Genomic DNA, 19,683 nt, shown 5'->3' on the forward strand with positions numbered 1-19,683 from the left:
AAAACAAGTTAACATGTTAAGCCAATTAGACTATAATCGTCACCTTAGAAGTGCAGGGCTGAAAAGGACCCTATGGATCAGCGCATCCAGACCCTATCAAGGAGGCCCAGTGGGGAATCGAACTCCCAACCTTTGGCTCCACAGTTATCCAGCAGTTCCTTTTTGACCAGAAGTGAGCTACTTGAATAGTGTTACCTTGGTCATCTACTAGATCTTACAGAGGTGCCTCGCTTGACAAAGACAATTCGTTGTATTGAAATCGCTGTTAAACAAAATCCTCGTCAAGCAAAACGAAAAAGCCAATTGAAATGCATTGAAACCTGTTCAATGCATTCCAATGGGCTGAAAACTCACCATCCAGCAAAGATCCTCCATAGGGGCGGCCATTTTTGGTGTCTGTAAAGCGGGGAATCTGTCCTGAAAACACAGCAGGGAGCCATTTTGCACAGTGGGTGGCCATTTTAGAACCGTTTCAGCTGTTTCAGAATCATCGTTTATGAAAAATCGGTTCCCGAAGCAGGGAAAAGCCATCGCAAAAACTTCATCGTCAAGCGGTTTCGTTGTTTAATGAGGCAATCATTAAGCAAGGCACCACTGTATTTGGTACACGTGGTGGGGCATCAATTATAATGCGTAGTGGTAATGCATAGTTTTAGAAAAGCAACACCAATGTCTTAACTTTTTCAGTAATACCCCCAAATCTTTTCAAAAATATCCCCAGAAACAGCAAGGCTCCTGTTACCCAAAGCCTCCATTCCCCTGATCGATGTGTGTTGAATCAAACTTCTCAAAGAGCTGAAAGGGACTGGCTAGGCATACAGGGAATCAAGCAAGTAAAAATTTGCCTGGCCAAAGCTCTGAATCTTTAGGGATGTCCTGAAAATGCTTTTTCATCTTCTCGAATGTTTCCACTTAGGGTGGAATCTATGTACTTACCCTGCTAGATACATTTGCTGCCGGGACGTCCATCTTGTTTGCTGTTTTAATGGAAGCCATCGGCGTTTCCTGGTTTTATGGTGAGTTGGTATAACTCCATTATTTTTATTATTGCAAACTGATCCAATGCAAAAATAGCAATTAACATGACAAAAAGAACACCAACAATTTTTGGTTCCAAACATTGTTAACTACCAAAGATTGTCAATAAGCAATGCCTTGGCTTCCAGGATAGCTCCAGTTCATTTATTTGTTTGCTTCTTATATTCTGCATTTCTGTTGAACTGACATCAAAGTGGCTCACAGGGTAATAATCAAAAACAGTACCAAAACTTCGACATGATGTTTACGTATTTGTAAATAAGAAGAGACTCCCCATGTGCTACAGTGAGGGAAATCAAGTAGTAAGTCAAACCTAAAGTAGACCCATTGAATCAATGGAACTTACAGAGGACTCCACTCACCAGACCCTTGTTGGTTCAATGGGCCTCCTCTAAGTTGCAGCTTCTTACTGATTTCAGCCAATATGTGTGGAAATTTACTTTCTTCTGCCAACAGTTCATTAAGTATTTCAGAAAAGACAAAAAAGAACATTGTCACACAAACAATATAAAGCTGATTGAAAGTGATCTTTCTCTCTTCTCCTAATAAAAACCAGTTTTGAACGGTTCAGGTTCAGAGAAGTAATTCTGCTCCAGCTGTGTAATTTCAGACGTTATAATGCACCACTTAAAAAGTCAACATTAACTACTGTCATTTAAAAAATGTTTTTTATGATTCTCTTTTTAATCATCCAGATGTTCTGTTTCTGTGTTTCATCCATATCCTGCGTGCAATATAATGAGGAACACAGTTGTGCTTTTCCAGTTCCTACAGTCAAAGCAAAGTGATCTCCATCCTGTCTCCCACCTAATCAGAACATTACTTCACTCCTGTTGTTTTGTTCTGTCCAGAGGAAAAGCATTCTAGGACCAGTTTGGTGAGAGAGGAATCCAGGAACACCTTAAGCCTAAGAACCTTGGCTTTCCACCAGTTACTTTCTGAGTACCATCTTCACGATCTGCTTATAGCCATCAGAGAAACATCTGGCTGGTCCCAATGGGGACAAGAGTAGATGGGTATCTTCTTTTAAGGCATTAGGGTTCATATGTGCCCTTATATTCACCTTGGCTTTTTAGAGAGGGATTTGCAACTGAATTTGAAGCATGGTTTAAGTAACTTTTCCTCACACACCAGGCAGAGTCCTGCTATGAATTAAGAGCAGATTCCAGGAACCTATTGCAGGAAATATTTCAACCATAAACCTGTATTCTTGTAAACCCCAGCTATGGTGCTTGATCATTTATGATAGCTTTGGCAAGAAGTAAACACATCATGATGTCTCACTTGGGCTGGTCAAGTGGGAGAAAAGACCATCCACCACAAGTCAGGGCTCATGTTATTACCAGAATGTGTCCATCTCAATCTAACGTCTTTGCGGTGGGATGCCCCATTGTGGCATGCAAATCCTCATTTGAATGCCCAAATGCTCTTCCCACTCCCAGGTTGATATTACTAGTTGTATCAATCAGTGGTGTGGCATTAAGTGTTTTTTCCCCCAGAAATTGCAGAGAAATATAAAGGTTGCTGCTTCATTGTATGAACTTTTGAGGATTAGAAGCTTAAGATGGGTAGCTTGTGTCTTTTTTTACATTCAGCCAGTCTTTCTGTGCTTGTTCTATGTTTGTTATGCTTCTCAAAGAGAAAGGACACAATTTTTGCTCAGAGAATATTGACAAAATCTGAAGCCCCTGGTGCGGAAAAATGCTCCTTGTCTTTTGCTACAGATGAGAAATAACCTCATTTCAGAATTCCTTATCACAGTGTCTCTTGTTGTGGAGACCCATGACAACAAGGGATCTATATATATTCCCCTTTCATTAACACATCACAAGCCATTTCTCTATAAAGCATGGTTTGTTATGGCTGCGGGCAAATGTTCAAACTGATAATTAGTTGAAAGTGGCATAGCTTCTGTCCACCTCTTGTTTTCTGGGTTAAATTTCCTTCCCCTCCTCCTGCTGTCTCCTTCCCATCATGCTCTACTTACCTAGGTGACCCTCATGAACCTCTCTTTAGCTAAGAGGCTCTCTCAACATTTTAGCACCGAACACACAATTTTTATTTTGTTTTTCCTGAAATACTTGTATGGTAATTAAAGTGTGCCCGAGACGATTTTGGGGAAACCGCAATTCCAGGTGTGTTTGGCAGATTAATTATTATTATATAGGGGTGCTTACAAATGCCTGTTACACGTTAGGTGTGTTATTTACTAAGACAAACTGCAATCTTTGCCAACAGAGCAAATGTTGCTTATAGGGGCTCAGTTTGTCTGTTTAGTCCTGATTATTGTAGTTAGTGCTTTGAAAGAGAGATTTCAAAATGGTTTCCACTCCAGCTGTACCCTTGAAAATGTGCACATGTTTACTACTTTCTTTTCTTTCTGACAAGTTTTCTGACATTGTTTGCCTCATCCACTGTCACTTGAATTCATTTAGTGGTTGTGTTCCTTCTCAAACTCCAACCAGTGAACATCATTATAGGGGCACGTGATGACATCATGAAGTTATGTAGTTAATCAGGTGTTGCCCCATGATGTCACAACTGAGGTTAAGTGGAGCCAATTGGCAACCCTAGACATTACTTCCTGGATTAGCACTGCCCTCACTGAAGATGCATAAACAGTTTTAGCCCCCAGTTTGAAGAAACATCTGGAAATCATTACAAAGGAGGACTTGGATTTTTGTTATCGTAACGTTTTAAAAGATGGCGGTCCATCGGAACCATAACTGGTTTCCAAAATCATCATGGCAATGTGGGAAAGTTTTTGTTTGTGGTGAACTTATGATATTTCACTTGCACTGAAATGAGTGTGAATGCAAACAAACTTTTAGGGCTATGATGAGACAGCTGTAGCCCAGATGTGCACACCTTTATCAGAATCACATGAGAACTGAACCAAATTAGAGTTGTAGTTGATGGAACCTGGGGGGGGGGTGGAAGCCATTGGTTTCTCATTGCCCATTGACTGTGATGACTTCACAATGGTAGCTCTTTGGCCAACTCTTCGCCATTTCATAGGTCTCCAAGAGAATTCTGATATTTCTGGTGTCTGTCCCAAATGTGACTATGGAAAAAAAATGTGCTGCTTATATACTGCCCCATAGTACTGAAAGCACACTCTGGGCAGTTTACAAGTTAATTATGCAGGCTACATATTGTCGCTCCGGTACTTATTTTACCAACCTCAGAAGGATGGACGGCCGAGTAAACTTTGAGACAGCTACCTGAGATTGACACTCTGGGTGGTGAGCACAGTTTTGGATGCAGTACAACAATTTAACCACTGTGCCATGAGCCAATCAGTTATAACTAACAGTTTACCAATATTCAGTGGATTGGTGGTAACCAAACAGCTGCCACAGAAAACATTATAGTGGCCTCTACAGTCGACTATAACAAATGTTCTGCTATCCGTGTCTTTCTTTCACTTGTGATCAATCTTCAGGTGTGGACAGATTTAGTGAAGACATCCAACGAATGATGGGCTTCAAGCCAGGCCTCTACTGGAGACTGTGCTGGAAATTTGTGAGCCCTGCTTTTTTATTGGTAAGCCTTTCTGTCCTCTCGGTGGAAATAATACTTGTATATCTATCTCTGTCAGAGCTGCTGCTTTGGTGATAGCTCAGAATCTACAATTTGTTTGTTAGTCCCAACTAACAAATGTTGAATCAGCTGCTGATTGTAAGTCAATGGTGTAATAAATCCCATTGATTCAGTAGGTTTATTTCGGTAGCTCCTAGCATTTGGATTTATGGTCATGGGTTCGAATCCAATCTGTCTGTATGAATATGAACTGAAAGAGAGTGGGAGTATGAGGGATGGGAAGGCATACCATATCCCAGCTGTTGACTTTAGATGAAGACTGATACACGGTAATGTATGCAGGGACATAGGTCTTCATGCCAAAAGGTATGTGCATGGGAATCTTGGTACTCTCCAATCCACTCACACTGGAAAGTGGGGGGCTGTTTAGGATACATTTTGATGAGGTTTGTGTAGGAGGTCGATTGCTTCACTACTGTGCCTACTGACATTGGGTCCCCAGATGTTCTTGGACTACAACTCCCAGAAATCCTGGCCAGCCCAGCTGGTGGTGAAGGCTTCTGGGAGTTTTAGTTCAAGAACATCCAGGGACTCAGGATTGGGAACCATTGTTTTGGAGTCTCAGGGACAGGAAGATCAAAGGGCAAAAATGAGAGATATTGTTTATTTTTTTTTTAAAAAAAATTATTTTTTATTTTTGCTGGGTGGGCAGGTCCCCCTAGATCTTGAGCTATAGTTGTGGAGAATCCATTAAGTAATTCCTAACATTAGATATTTATTTATTCACTCTTAAAAGAAGAGGAAAGGCTTAAAGGCCATTTCGTGTCTTTTAAATATTTCTACTGGAAAGATTTAGAGAGTTATTTTTTAAAAAAAAAATCACCTACTGCAAAATCCAACAATGTTTTTCACTAGCTCTAATCATTGAGTTTTGTAAGACCATTTAGTGCATAATTGTGGAATTTCAATAGAAATAAAAAACAAATGTGGTCCACTTTTCTGGAGTCTGCTGTCGTAGAAGATTTGAAGAATGAAACCTGGCTCCTAGTTATGGTGATGAGCACCAGATGCTTATTGAAACAAATGTGGAACCAATCAGGAACCAAATAGAAAAGCAAAAATTCTGGTAGTTTGGTCCAAATGTTGTGTAAAGGAGGCATGAACTCAGTAAACCCTGGTAAACATTTGTGTGAATTTAGGGAAGTGTGGATTTGGGCTGAATATTAGGAGAGTTATTGGCTTAAATCTACTTGCTAGTCCAAACTAGAGTAGACTCATTGAATAAAATGAATTTACATACGTGTTGCCCTGAAATTCAGCAATTGATGCAATGGGTATGTTCTAGTTGGGACTAGCAAGTGCATTTACACCTGCATTTCCATCTGGCTGCAGAGACAGAGGTTGGGAATTCAGTTCCCCATTGTGTATCCTAGAAGAGGCAGCCTGTGTAGCCTTGGGCAAGCTGCGCATTCCCAGGATTTCTCCAGAAGAAGGGAAAGCTAACCCACTTCTGAATATTCCCTACCTAGAAAACCCTGAAAAGGGTAGTCATAAGTTAGAAATGATTTGACTATGTATAAAGTGTGTAGTAGTAGTAGTAGTAGTAGTAGTAGTAGTAGTAGTATTAGTAGTAGTAGTATCTTCATCATCAAAAACAACCACCTTGACAACAAACTGGGTAGGTCAACACACAAGTTCACCTGGTCGCAGTCCATTAAACTTTGGCAAGACATAATGTATCGCTATTTCAGTTATAGCAAAGTTTTCAAAAGCTGTATCTCTATAAAGTAGCATCCACAAAACGTTAATCTGGAGGTTTATTTTGTTCCTCTATGGCAGTGGTTCCCAGCCTTGGGTAACTCAGCTGTGCAGGCTTCTGTGAATTGCAAGCCAAGAACACCTTGGTGACCTTAGGTTGCGGACCACTGTTCTATGGTGATGTTTAAGTGGCCACCATGCCGTCTGCTCCAGAACAATCCTCTGGAGATGATGCCATCTGCCAAGCAGATTGATAGACCTGGGTTTCTATGATATTAGACTTTTGTTAGTGGTAGCATGTTGCACCAAATATAGTGTGCTACTAAAGAAAACGTCCATTCGCAATGAAGCTTTTTCTTTGACATCTAATACCTTTAACTTGATACTTGAGTGACAGACTTAATAACTAACATTGCAGGCAAAATTGGGGGCCTTTCTTTGTGATGAGATCGGACCTGACACTCAGTATTAAACAAGAAGGTGCATTAAGGACTGGTCTCCTTCCTGACATTGTCGTTTGTGCTTGTGATTTGATTTCTAATAGCCACGGTTAAAAAGCAAATGTCAAACGATGTTAGCAGAGGCCATCGGAATTTTGTACTAAGGACACACCTCAGACTTTTGGGAAATGAAACAGATGCAAGAAACGTGTTCAGAAAAGTATTTTGCCTCTGACGTCTTTGGCTAGCAGTGTACATCTTACTGGGGTAAATTTATAGTTCTGAGTGATAACAGTCTCCATGAAAGCCAATTCTAGGAGGTGGAGAAGGGTAAAAAAAACTCTTCTGGTTCACTTTTTTTATCAGTTTTGCCAAAAATTCACAAAAGGTGAAAGTGGGAAAGAGTGAGAGGTAAATTTGGTCCTGCAAAGAATTTTCTTAAGCAGAATATTCCACAATTAACAAAAGTCAAATAATAAAACCTTTTTCGCCCATTCCTCTTAGACAGTAACATATACCTCACACCACTTCCTCCCCCCAAGCAGAAACCGAATAAATATTGTTTTTAACCTTCTAACGGTCATATTCTAAGCAGAAATAACCCTTGCAGTTCTACAGGTTGAACTCAGTTTGATCAGAATCTAGAGGACCAAGGTAAGCATAAATATAGGATCCGTGATCATTTTGAGATTATCTGCATGCCAGAATCTGTTTTTGATATGAAGAATCTTCTTGGTTTTTTCAATTCGCATTAGGAGTAAATTTAATGGTTGAAAGGCAACTGATCTCTCTGCTCTTTTCCCCTTCTCCCTATAGTTTGTGGTAATAGTCAGTGTAATAAATTTCAAGCCTCTGACTTACGATGAGTACGTCTTCCCATCTTGGGCCAATTCTGTCGGATGGGGGGTGGCATCGTCATCCATGGTCCTTGTACCTGCGTACATTCTGTATAAATTACTGAAGGCACGGGGGACCTTTAAGCAAGTGAGTTTAAAGCAATGAAATGTCATGGAAATGTTCTTTGTGAAATGAAAATCGCCAGTGTTAAGCTAAGAGTTTGCTTTCTTTAATTCCACAAACGCTTTGAGGAGAGATGACCTTTCAGAAACAGCTTCTAAGTAATTTGCCGCTTCGACAGAGGATTTAGGACTCTTTTTGACTTCCTGTCCTGGACATTTGAAGCTAAAGCAAACCCCCAGAATTTGACCTATGATGGGACAAACTAGAAATGCAGCAGTCATAAGATGTTCCCAGGTTTTTGGGGTTTTTAATGTATTTCAAAGCAGCTAGGGACTCTTGCTAATTAGATCAAGGAAGTTGTTGGAAGAGGGCGCTTTTGAACCTTCCTTGCACAGTTGATGCCATTTCCCCCTGATTTCAAGTTTCTTTCCTGAAAGTGTAGTTAGCTGTGTTGGAAGAACATTGTGTGCAACACGAGTAACTGTAACTGTTTTGCAGCAGATCTATCAGAAGCTCTGTCATGTGTGATCAGCGAAAGAGTTCAGAAGGAAAACAGGAGCTAGCCTTTATCGTGTTCGCGAAGGCTTTCACGGCCGGGCTCTAATGGTTGTTGTGGGTTTTTCAGGCTCTTTGGCCGTGTTCTGAAGGTTGTTCTTCCTAACATTTTGCCAGTCTCTGTGGCCGGCATCTTCAGAGCATCATAGAGTGCTATCCTCTGAAGATGCCGGCCAAAGAGACTGGTGAAATGTTTGGAAGAACAACCTTCAGAACACGGCCAAAGAGCCTGAAAAACCCACAACAACCACTAGCCTTTATCTCTTGTAACAATGATCAAATGTAACAGATCTCCAAAATTCCTGGGATTGAAGTAAAGGCAAAGGCTTTCCAGAGATCCAGTCCTGATTTCCCCCTATAGGCCAGTATACTGAATCTCCACACGGTAGGGCAATATCTCTGTGCAAAATGTCTAGTTTGTCCTTAAGGGCCTTGTTGAGATGGAGAGGCAGAACAGAGCTAGCACCGCAGTTTCCAAACTTTCTAAATCCGTCATCCAAATTTGGCCTTCAAGTTAAGTGTTCTGACTCTGAATCTAAACCTGACAACCAGATTTGAAAGCTGACACTTTATACATAGCTAAATATGTCAACCAAGTCCATATAATGTGGTCTCTTGGTATTCAGATATATTGCTGCTGCACATGATGAATTTAAAGTCTCACATGTAGGCTTCTGTTGAATGCCTGGCGGCAAATATTGTCAAAGACGGTCACACAATGATGGCCAATATATTCCAGCGATCAGATGTGGTCGAACATTGAGTAACATTGGAATGTCAAATGCTACTAATGAAAAACAGCAATTACTATAAGACTCCAGGAAAAGTTGGAAAACATTCACCATAAAGAACTGCTGGATAGCTTAGTTGTTCAAGTATCTGTTTGTACAACCAGAGGTTGGGAGTTAAACTCCCCACTATTCCTTTTTGACAGGGGCTGGACTCGATGAGCCATAAGGTCCCTTCCAGCTCTGCAGTTCTGAGATGATGATGATGATGATGATGATGATGATGATGATGATGATGATGATGATGATGATGATGATGATGATGATGATGATGATGATGATGATGATCATTCAAGGAGAATAATGTGATAGTGCATTCTTCTGTACTTCTGACAACATCCTAGGAAACCTCCTACCCAGAAACCAGAAATGTGCCAGTCATTTTCTTTGGACTCCAAAATTGTCCAAAGAACAATTATTTGTCTTTTTAAATCTGCACAGATAGAGAGACTGTGCTGTTTTCCAGTTGTTGAGGGCTTTGGCTTCTAAGGTGGAAAAGTGCACCCCATTATTCTGCATCCCAATTTTGCCACAGTTCCCTCCTAATTTCCTTCTCTGAACTGTGCAGATTGAAGATTGGTAATGATGTTACTATTTCAGTGATGTGGAGAGGGGGGATTTGCTGCTTGGGTAACAGCCTATCCTCCATATTATTCCACCCAGGCTTTGGGCTCTGGAGAGGACACTCTCCAAGTCCTCCATACAAAGCACGTTACCATAGTCTCTTGAGACTGAAGGATGCCTAATCTAATCACCCCCGCAGGAGAATTTTCTTCTTGGCACTGTAAAAAAAAGAAAGAAAGAAAAAATCCCACACAACCCTGTACAATATGGGGATTTAAGAAAAAAAATTCTTTCCCCTTTTGGTGTATTTCCACCCTTCAGTAACGTAGGATGCAAGCACAACTTTTGAGTTTCACATTTGAATGCCTTATGCTATGAGGCAGTCTACCACTTTCTGGTAAACTGCCCAAGTCCATCTCCAGACACCTGCTGAATAGCTGCCATGGTGTGCCCGAAACTTTACACTTAGCCAAAGATTGGAGGATCTTGAAGTTTAGAACAGTTGTGTGAGTAAATGACCTAGATGTATTATTCAAGAGCTTTGGCTACTTCTACCTCAGTGCTTCCCAACCTTGGGTCCCCAGATGTTCTTGGACTACAACTCCTAGAAATCCTGACTAGCACATCTTAGTGGTGAAGGCTTCTGGGAGTTTTAGTCCAAGAGCATCTAGAGACCTAAGGTTGGGTATCACTGTCCTATTGATGTCATTTCATCTATCTAGCTTTATCATTCCCTCCAAGTATGTATGCACTGGTGCCAATATATGTCTCCTGAACGGTTATTTTATTCTCTTTCTCTCCTCCTTCTTTAGAGACTAGCTTATTGCATCACTCCTGAGAATGAACATCATCTTGTACAAGACGGGAATGTGAGACAATTTAAGGTTAGTGTTCTCCTGACTTTGAGGTCTTCATTCTGAGATAAGTATGTGTATATCCACCATGGCTCTTCTCATCTTCCCATGTGTTTCATGTGTATATATGAAGCACATAATAGAAGGTATGGTGCATTGAACCAAAGTTTTCTCTAGCCCATTGTTGTGACTATCCTGATGTTCTAGTGAGAAGCCCCAATCAGGCAGGAAGGCATTAGCTTTGCCTTCCATGAATTTCTCCAGTTCTCTTTGAAGGCCATCCAGTTTGGTCACTATCAGAATGTATTGGGCTGGTTTTATCAAAAATAATAGTTTTCATCCATTGATTCTCCAGATGCAAAAAAACCAAGCACACAGTTACAAGATGGTGGATACTTGGCTCAATAATAGTGAGAGAAAGATACTGGGATTGTTGTAGATCACACATTGAATATGAGCCAACAGTATGACGTGGCTACAAAAAAAGGCAAATGCTATTTTAGGTTGTATTAACAGAAGTATAGCCTCCAAGTCCCATAAAGTACTAGTCTCCCACCCCCAGCACTGGGTAGGCCTCATCCAGTGTATCGTGTCCAGTTCTGGACACCACACTTGAAGAAGGATGCTAACAAACTGGAACAAGTTTAGAGGAGGCCAAGAGGGATCAGGGGACTGGAAAGCAAGCCCTATAAGGAAAGACTGAAAGAACTGGGCATGTTTAGCCCTGAGAAAAGAAGACTGAAGGGAGACAGGATCATACTTTTCAAATACTTGAAATAAAGGGGCAGGATCTTTTCTTGCATGACACGTAATAAAGGGTTTAAGCTACAGAAAGTCAGATTTAGGCTGGTTATCAGGAAAAATCATGTTAGAGCAGTATGACGATAGAACCAATTGCCTTGGGAGGTGGGGACTGCTCCAACACTAGAGGCATTCAAGAGAAAATTGGACAGCCATCTGTCAGATCTGCTTTGATTTGGATTTCTGCACTGAGCAGGGGGTTGGACTTGATGGCCTTATAGGCCCCTTCCGACTCTCATTATTCTATTATTTTATGATTCTGTGTGTTGTTCTTCAGTTGCCAGAATCACTGACCATTGGTCACTTGGGCTGAAAGCTTCTCAAAGTTCAAAGCCAAAACTGCTGGATGTTGAGCACTATTGATATAGCGAGATCCTGCATAATTGTTCCAAAGAACTGTTAACCTTTTCTCTGAACAGGTCTCATACCACAACCCTAAAAGATTTTATGTTCAGAGTCTACACGTGCTCTTATTTATTTGTTCATCCAATGATACATCTACCACTGCACTTCATTATCTCAATGTGATGTTTTCTTTTGGAGAACCCAATGAAATGACAAGCAGTATGAGTTTTTTTTCCCCAGACAAATCATTTTTCTCCCATCCTTGCAGCTCCAACATTGGCTGTCTATATGATGACTGAGCAAGTTGAAGGGGAAAGCCAGTACTTTATAAAGCTAAATTGAAACTACCTGAGAAGTCACCGCTGAAGTTCTCAACCATGCCTGATCCTTGTCGGTTGGCTGGCTGGCTAGCTGGCTGGCTGGCTGGCACAGAAGATCTTCTCCAGATTTCTTTGTGTGACAACTCATCTTCCACTCTTCTTCACTCCCAGTTGATCGGTTCCTTTGAATAAACTTCCCAAATAGTGTTTATTTTTATTTTAATCTGGTTCGCAGCATGTGCTGGCCTTGATCCTTACCAATAAGGATCCTCTTTGCTAGTCAAAAAAGAAAAGTTTGGTGAAGAATAATCAGTGTTTAGTTGATATCTGTTTCATGTGGGGCAGATACATCAACTTGTAAACTTTTTTTTAAAGACATGGTATACATTACAGAAAAATCTGTGGGCATTAGATAGCTGTGAAAGAGCTGACCCTTCTCAGTTGGATCCTCAACAGGATTCACATAATCTTGTGACCAAGATTCGGTGGTGAACTCATGGGATCATAGAATTAGAGGCCACCCACTCTTCTCCCCCTTTGAAGCAGGGATATTAATGACTACTTGAAAAATTTCTCAGCTATTTTCCTAGTTTCTCCATGCTAAGACTGTTTGCCAAGGCTCCCCCCTGCTTTAGTGACATTTCCCAGCTTCCTAGAAAAATCAGATCACAATCTAATTTCCCTCCCCCTTTTTAACAATTATTTTTGCCTATTGTTCTGCACAGGAAGCAACCGAATCCTAGACAGCTGGATACCTTTTGCAGGTTAATTCTGCACATGAAAGATGCCAGCCTGAATAGAATTTGTAATAAATGTGCACAGCTTGATGTTTCTCTTGCCCTTTTTGTGCAAATCCTGTGTAGGAAAGATTCCATTCTGCACAGGAATTGTAATAATCCTGTGCCGTTGAATGTTTCTTGCACAAAAAGCAGACCATGGGATTTCTTGGAGGGAAAACATCATGAAGATGAATCTCCTTTGAGGAGAAAAGGACTGTTTCCTCTATTCCATGTTGAGACGTTGATGTTGCAGGATTTACATCCCTTGATGTAGGACATTTAAACCTTGTCCCTTCTCAACAGATGTTCCGACCTATAGGGATGTAACTGCTCCCTTGTCTCATCCTTGCGCACAAGTACAAAGAAGTGCAAAATTCTTCCCCTCGCTGGCGAGGGTGCTGAGAAATTTCCTGGCACTCTTGGTAGACTTCTCACATTGTCAGAAAAAGATCTTGCTAATTTTGTGCATTGCTGCCCCCTCCCTTTATGCACAAAACAGCAGACTTGTATGATTTCAGATTCCTTTCATGATTTGAAGCACTAGATGGGTTTTTTGCATCTTTCTTGGCAAATCACCCAGTCTTCCTGTGCTTTGCATTTGGGAGGGGTGCACATGCTTTGCTTCTCAAAGGGAAGGGACACTGGAGACATTTTGTGCAAACTGCAGGGAGCTTGAATGGGCAAAAAGGAAATCATCTTCCTGATTGCATAGAATACTGTGAGACTTTAAAGTTCCTCACTGAGATACCTTGCCATGTTGAGATGGACCAAATGGATGTGAACAAGGAATTTAGCAAATATTCTTTCAGTGTTTGCTTTCTATCACACCTTTACTTGGAGTCCTCCGGAAACAGAATAATCAAATCATGGGATAATAGTGTAAGAAGTTAGAGGAAGTGTTATAGGTTATCACAGCCAATGTATTCTTCTGGCAAATAGGGTGTGCAGGTTCTGTTTCAAGATCTCAAACAGAGAAGATCACACAACCTTTCAGTGTTGTGATTCTAGACCACAGCCTGAATGTCTTTGCTCCAAATCCCAGAATCCCCAAGACAAAAGCACTTAGTAGACAAAGGTCTACTAGAACTGCATTTCTGGAACACGACCCAGCTTCTGATGGCACATTATCTGTGCTGTACAGTTCCACTCTCTGTGTGAACTGAATTTCACTCTGCATAGCTACACTGTGTCATTATAGCAGTTTGATACCGCTTTACCTGTTATGGCTTCGTCTTGTGGAATCCTGGGGTGTGCAGTTTTGTGAAAGCACTTAGAATTCTTTGCTAGGCAGCAGTTAAGTGAACTCCCTGAACTACAGCACAGATTCTAAGGAACACAGACAAACACACACCAGCTAATGGAGGAATCCTGTAGGATGGTGCCATGGCAGTAAAAGTGGTATCAGACTATTATAACAGTGCAATGTAGTTTCATGCAAATGTTATTTGAATGCTCACTCATGCTCTTTCTCTCTGTAACCTGCATTTCTTGTTAGCATTCTCCCTCACCGCGGCTCTTCGCCTGCACCTCTGAACTCTCCAAGTTGGTGTTCAAGTTGGCAAGCTTAGGATGCATTTATGCCTCTTTCAGAATCAAATGTCGTGAGATGTTTGGCAATGGTTTGGCGGCCAGGTTTGCTCCACCGCTTCTTCCTTTTGCACATCCGCTGAGTGTTGTCTGTTTCGATGGCCAAATCTAGACCTCCTTTGACTCTGATGTGCCTTAAGATCATTCCGCCCTTCTAAATCAAACTGCTCTGTCTAGGCGCATGATATAAAGCTTATAGTGGAAGCGGTTGGCTTTGATTTCACAGCATGAGCTATCCAGGAGGGCAAGCCCTGCTCCCAGAATAGATTCAGCACCTTGGATAACTCCTTTTAGTGTCAGCCCAAAATGCAGAGCAGATCCCCAGTAGTTTCCACTGTGAAGAAGGAATTATGGAGGTGACCATTCCACTATATTCTATGCAGTGCCCCACTCCTTCATTAATTGCCTCCTAATAACTGCTTTAGACAGCTTCAAGTAAAAAAAAAACCATCCAGCTATCTAATTGCTTTACAGAGGGAAATTCTGATTAGGGCATTGGATCAAAGATCTCCTTTGTGGTGGAGAAGCTTGGTCATCAGCTGGTCTTATTGGCACCTTCCCGAATCCAGTAGCTCCACCACTACCGTCTCCATCTATTTTTTTGGTGTAGTGGCAGCAGCAACCCTATTCATTTTTTTCCCATTTAAAACAAGATATGTGCACTCTACAGCCTTGTTTATGTATACCCCAGGTATATTATTTGATGCTAAACAGTGACAAGAGAAGATATTCCTTGCACACAATCTGAAGGCAATACCTTTATTAGAACACCAGCATATGTTTGAAAAAATAATTTTTAGTGGTCTAATAAAGGTATTCATCCTTGCCTTCAAACTCTGAGCAAGGTGCATGTGCAGGGTGAATCTTGTGTTAAAGGCAACACAGCTTTTAAAATCAGTATTACGGTGACAAATTTGGAAAGGGCAGCAGAGACATGGACTTAGGAGGGCTAATGGATCCAGGGAGCTGCATGCAAATAGTATGTTGCCCACTCTTCTCTGAAATCAACATGAACAAAGAATTTAGCTAGGATTCTTCATATCCCTTGTCTGAATGCTCAGATTCCACTAACATTCTCTTTAGCCAGCGTTCCTTTCAATTTGTAGTGCATGCCCTTCAAGTGTGAGATGCCTTGGCAGTAGTTGCTCCTGTATTAACATTAAGCCCAACCTTATCAGTAGAGCATGGGATTGCTTTTGGACACTCTTATTGGATTTCCATGTTCAGATGATAGAAGTCATTGAAGTTTGCCAAAAGTTTATTGCTGAACTAATTGATGGCGATCAATGAAAAAGGCTCATGATCTCTGTGCTTTTGTTTACAAGCTTTCTTAAGGTAGCCTGCTGACCACTGAGAAAGAGGAAGGATACTGGGTAAAACAGATGCTTGGTCTGATGGACCTGGGCTTTCCTTAGATGTTGTTTGTCATAGTGTTGCAAAGCATGATCCACCAACTGGCCTCGTTTTACAACCGTCATGAAAATGCCCCCTTGATCCTCTATCGGTTCAGGGCTAGTTCACATCTGCTCACTATCTTATATAGCCAAGTGGTTTTGAAACTACCATTGTCCCTCCAGTTTGAACGGCTGACATCCATGAACTGGCCGGAAATGTAAAACCTCTAACATTCCATGGTTAGGTTTCACTTTGGGTCACGGCCCGTGTGCTTTTTGGGAAGTTTATCTGTCATCTGTTTCATAGACACCTTTTTCCAAATATGACACACCTTGTTGACTTTTCAAGTTTGCCTTACGGAGAAGAGCTTTATTGTGATCGTTTACTTGGTTAATGCCAACCAATGTTTGGTTAAGGGGTTTATTTGGGAAATTTTCTTTTCCTTTCCTTTTCCCCATTGGCTTGATTTGTAATACCTTTTTATAGCAAACGGTTCAATAAGGGTACCTCTGTGTATATGAATATTTTTTATCAGTTGTCGGTTTTTATGTTTCACCAAATGAAAAACAAATGTATATTGTAAAACCATTACGTCTGAAGCTTTTATGTGTGGAAAGCTCCTGTCGAATCCCGCCTTCCCTTCTAAATCCATCCGAACAGCCAAGCTGGATAGATCAATCTAGTTTGGTAGGATGATTTGCCTTTAGATCCTTAGTGTAATGTGATAACAAGGAGAATAATGCGTTGACATTGATAGTGTTGTTATCTGCAGTGCAGTATTCTCCAAAGCTGCCTTAATATGATAAAGGAAATCCTGTGTGTTTGTAGTCTCTATTCTCAACAAAGCAGAGAGTATTTTTCTGTGCAACTTTATTGTTAAAAAGTATATGTAACAAAACACTGAGGAGTGGGAGACAGAACGTATCTGCTTGCCCTGTTTAATCATCTGCATGTACAAAATGCACACAGACCTGTTTCACGTTGCATTTCCCATTAACTGAGCTGTACTGGATCACTCCCCCCACCAAAAATGAACCAGGAAGTCATTGCAGATACCCTCTGAATTCACCGAAGGATCATTTGTTTGAAGAGCAGTGATCTCAAGATTTTCTTGGATTGCAACTCCCAGAAATCTTTGCCAGCAGAGCTAGTGATGAAAACTTCTGGAAGATTTAGTTCAAGAACATCTGAAGATCCATGGCTGGGAATAACTGGGATAGAGCAACAAGGGTAAACAAGTTGCAGGTCTCTCTGGTTGGCCATTGAGTCAACTGGGTGGTCTTGGGCGAATCTCTCTCAGCCAATCTCCCAGGATGATTGTGAGAATCAAAGGAGACCACCCACATGGAAACCGCCCCCAGATGTTTGAAGGAACAGTGAGATTCCAGCATGGTAAGCAAACAAGGTCTGGGTGAAATGGCTTTGGAGGCACTATGGAAGTTGAGAGATCTTCCATACATCATATTTATCTTCAAGAAAGATACTACCTGTTTTAACTCATTCACCACCCACATAAGCATTGTTCCAGGTTTTTCTTTTTAAAAAATATTTTGCAGTTGTTTCCTCATATAGATTTGGCCCTCCTCATATGTTAGATGTCTGAAAGCAACCATTTCTTAATTTCTTGCTGCCTTAGCCATCTTCACAACCATGGGAACAGTTCTGTATCCCTAGATATGGGACCAGGGATAGCTGCATTTTGTATCATTATGGACATAATAAGTGTGGTGTATACACTGGTTGACTATATTCAAGATGTTGGTCAAGTTGTTGAGTGTCCGGTATTGTCCTCTTTTCCTTTTTTCACTCCCGTCTTTTGGTGTATCACTGTAAATAAAAATCGGGTTTTGCTATTTAAAAAAGTAAATAAAACTGTGCACTGTAAATGTTTCGGCTCTATTAAAATATTGTGTTACAAAGTCTTATTTAAGTTAAGATAGAAATATGCACCATGAAGAAGTATATACAATAAAGATTATCTTCTGTACCAATACACTATTTACTGGGTGTTTTCCGCTGCTTCTTATTGTGTTGTTGTCATCATCATCATTTATGTTGTTGTTGTTGTTTAATCGTTAAGTCGTGTCCAGCTCTTGGTGACCCCATGGACCAGAGCATGCCAGGCTCTCCTGTCTTCCACGGCCTCCCAGAGTTGGGTCAAATTCATGTTGGTCGCTTTGGTGACACTGTCCAACCATCTTGTTCTCTGTCGTCCCCTTCTCCTCTTGCCCTCACACTTTCCCAACGTAAAATCTACCAGTGTCTGTGATAGGATAGAGGAAAGTAAAGAACATTCTACCCCCCCCCCCGGTAGGTCATCCAAGTCCTCACACACATGAAGAAAAATTACAGATAAAATTATGAATAGCTTCCCAGAAACTGTGGAAGGACGATTTGAACTTGAAGGCTATTTCAGTTTCATTCGTAGGCCTATTTCCGGCCGGAATTATGTTCCAGTTTTTCTTTTTTAAAGGGGGAACTATTTTGAGCCTCAAATAGGCTGGGGAAAAGGAGCAGGCAAACCAGACCTCTCTGATCCCTCCCAGAATCAAAATGGCCCTCAGAGTCTACAAACCTGTCCCTCTTAGGTGCTAGAGTATGCCTGGATTATTGTGTGACCTTGGGGCAGTCATGGTCTTTCCCCTCACACAGTTGTTGAGAAGATGGAGGGTGTAGGGGGAGAACCCTGGATTCTGCCTTGAGTTCGTTGGAGGAAATAAATGTAGCTAGAAAGTTTTAAAAAAAACATACAATTAAAGAACATATAAGATTGTAATATATTATAAAATAAAACAAGAGTAAATGTTCACTTGCTATGTGCATTAGAAGAATTTATTCCATGCATACCTTTACCATCCAGCTGTTTTCTCTCACCTTACGACAATTGCTCACTCTGCCACACCCTGCTTTTGTGAGCATTATAATACTACTCTGTCCCAATATTTACAACTTGCTTTTTGCCCACTGGGACCAGTTCAAATTCATGTCACTGAGGTCAACAGTAAGAGGAAAGGAGAAGATAGAGGAAAGCTGACATGAGAGGGAAGAATGGAGAAGAGGAAAGGAGAGAGAGCGGAGGATGGAGAAAAGCGTGACCATGGGAGATACGAACTTTATTTGCTAGTTTTAAGGAGTCTCTTGGGTCTGTGGCCTTTCTCTCTTCTGCCCCCTACTCATTTGAGGAGTATGGACCTAATAAACCAGCCAAGCGCAAGTTGATCCTTGACCCCAATATTGTATCAAGTGGCCAATACGGCTGGCATTCAAATGCTCTGCCATATAAAATTATTCAGAAATACATGCTACTAAGCAGGATGAGGGCACCAGGGGGAAAAACCCAAACCGATGTTTGAATTTGTTGTGGTTGGTGTTGCATGAAGTCTACGGCAACCTCAAACGCATTTCCCCAAAAGTTCAAGCAAAAGCCACACAGCTGCTTTTAACTAGTTTTGAAACACAGCAGCTGGGGACCAGATGTGCACAACCGCAACTGGGGGAGCAACAGGTGCCCTGTCATGCCAATCTTTAATTTTCGGGTCCTTTAGCACAGAATGTACACTTCAGTCCCATTTCGGATTAAATGTTCCAGTTCACATCCTTTCCTCCCTGGATCAAGCCCTTGGCATTTTGCATATGTTTCCTGAAAAAACTAATGCAAACAGCTGGGAACGGCCAACATTCAATGGATCCAAGGGCCTTTAAGTTCTCAAGAACATCACCACCACTGATGCCTTGTAGCGCCAACTCAGAATTTGATACGGAGCCACTTGTGGATGTGGAATGTTCCATGTTATGAAGGGGAATCTGGAAAACCTTCACGGTTCCAATGTCATTGTGAGTCTCTGAAACCCGCCTGCATTATCATCCTTTTCTTTGTTCTTATCAGGTTCCCTGACATTGTTCTAAATCCAGGGTGGTGTTTGTTTTTAAATTTATTTTATTGCCGTTGACTTGTA

General features: G+C 41.2%; 1 protein-coding gene across 1 annotated transcript in view; it reads left to right on the forward strand.

The window, feature by feature from the left end:
- The window catches only part of SLC6A2 (solute carrier family 6 member 2), a 49,531-nt gene extending 37,358 nt beyond the window's left edge, over positions 1-12,173 (forward strand). The window contains exons 10-14 of the mRNA XM_072980495.2: positions 917-1,016; positions 4,484-4,584; positions 7,596-7,763; positions 10,459-10,530; positions 11,915-12,173. Of these exons, the coding sequence (XP_072836596.1) occupies positions 917-1,016; positions 4,484-4,584; positions 7,596-7,763; positions 10,459-10,530; positions 11,915-11,938 (465 nt within the window). The 3' untranslated portion in view covers positions 11,939-12,173. The remainder of the gene's footprint in view (positions 1-916; positions 1,017-4,483; positions 4,585-7,595; positions 7,764-10,458; positions 10,531-11,914) is intronic.
- Positions 12,174-19,683: the final 7,510 nt, after the last annotated feature.

The sequence above is a fragment of the Pogona vitticeps genome, chromosome 10 (genome assembly GCF_051106095.1).
Source record: "Pogona vitticeps strain Pit_001003342236 chromosome 10, PviZW2.1, whole genome shotgun sequence".
Lineage (NCBI taxonomy): Eukaryota > Metazoa > Chordata > Lepidosauria > Squamata > Agamidae > Pogona > Pogona vitticeps.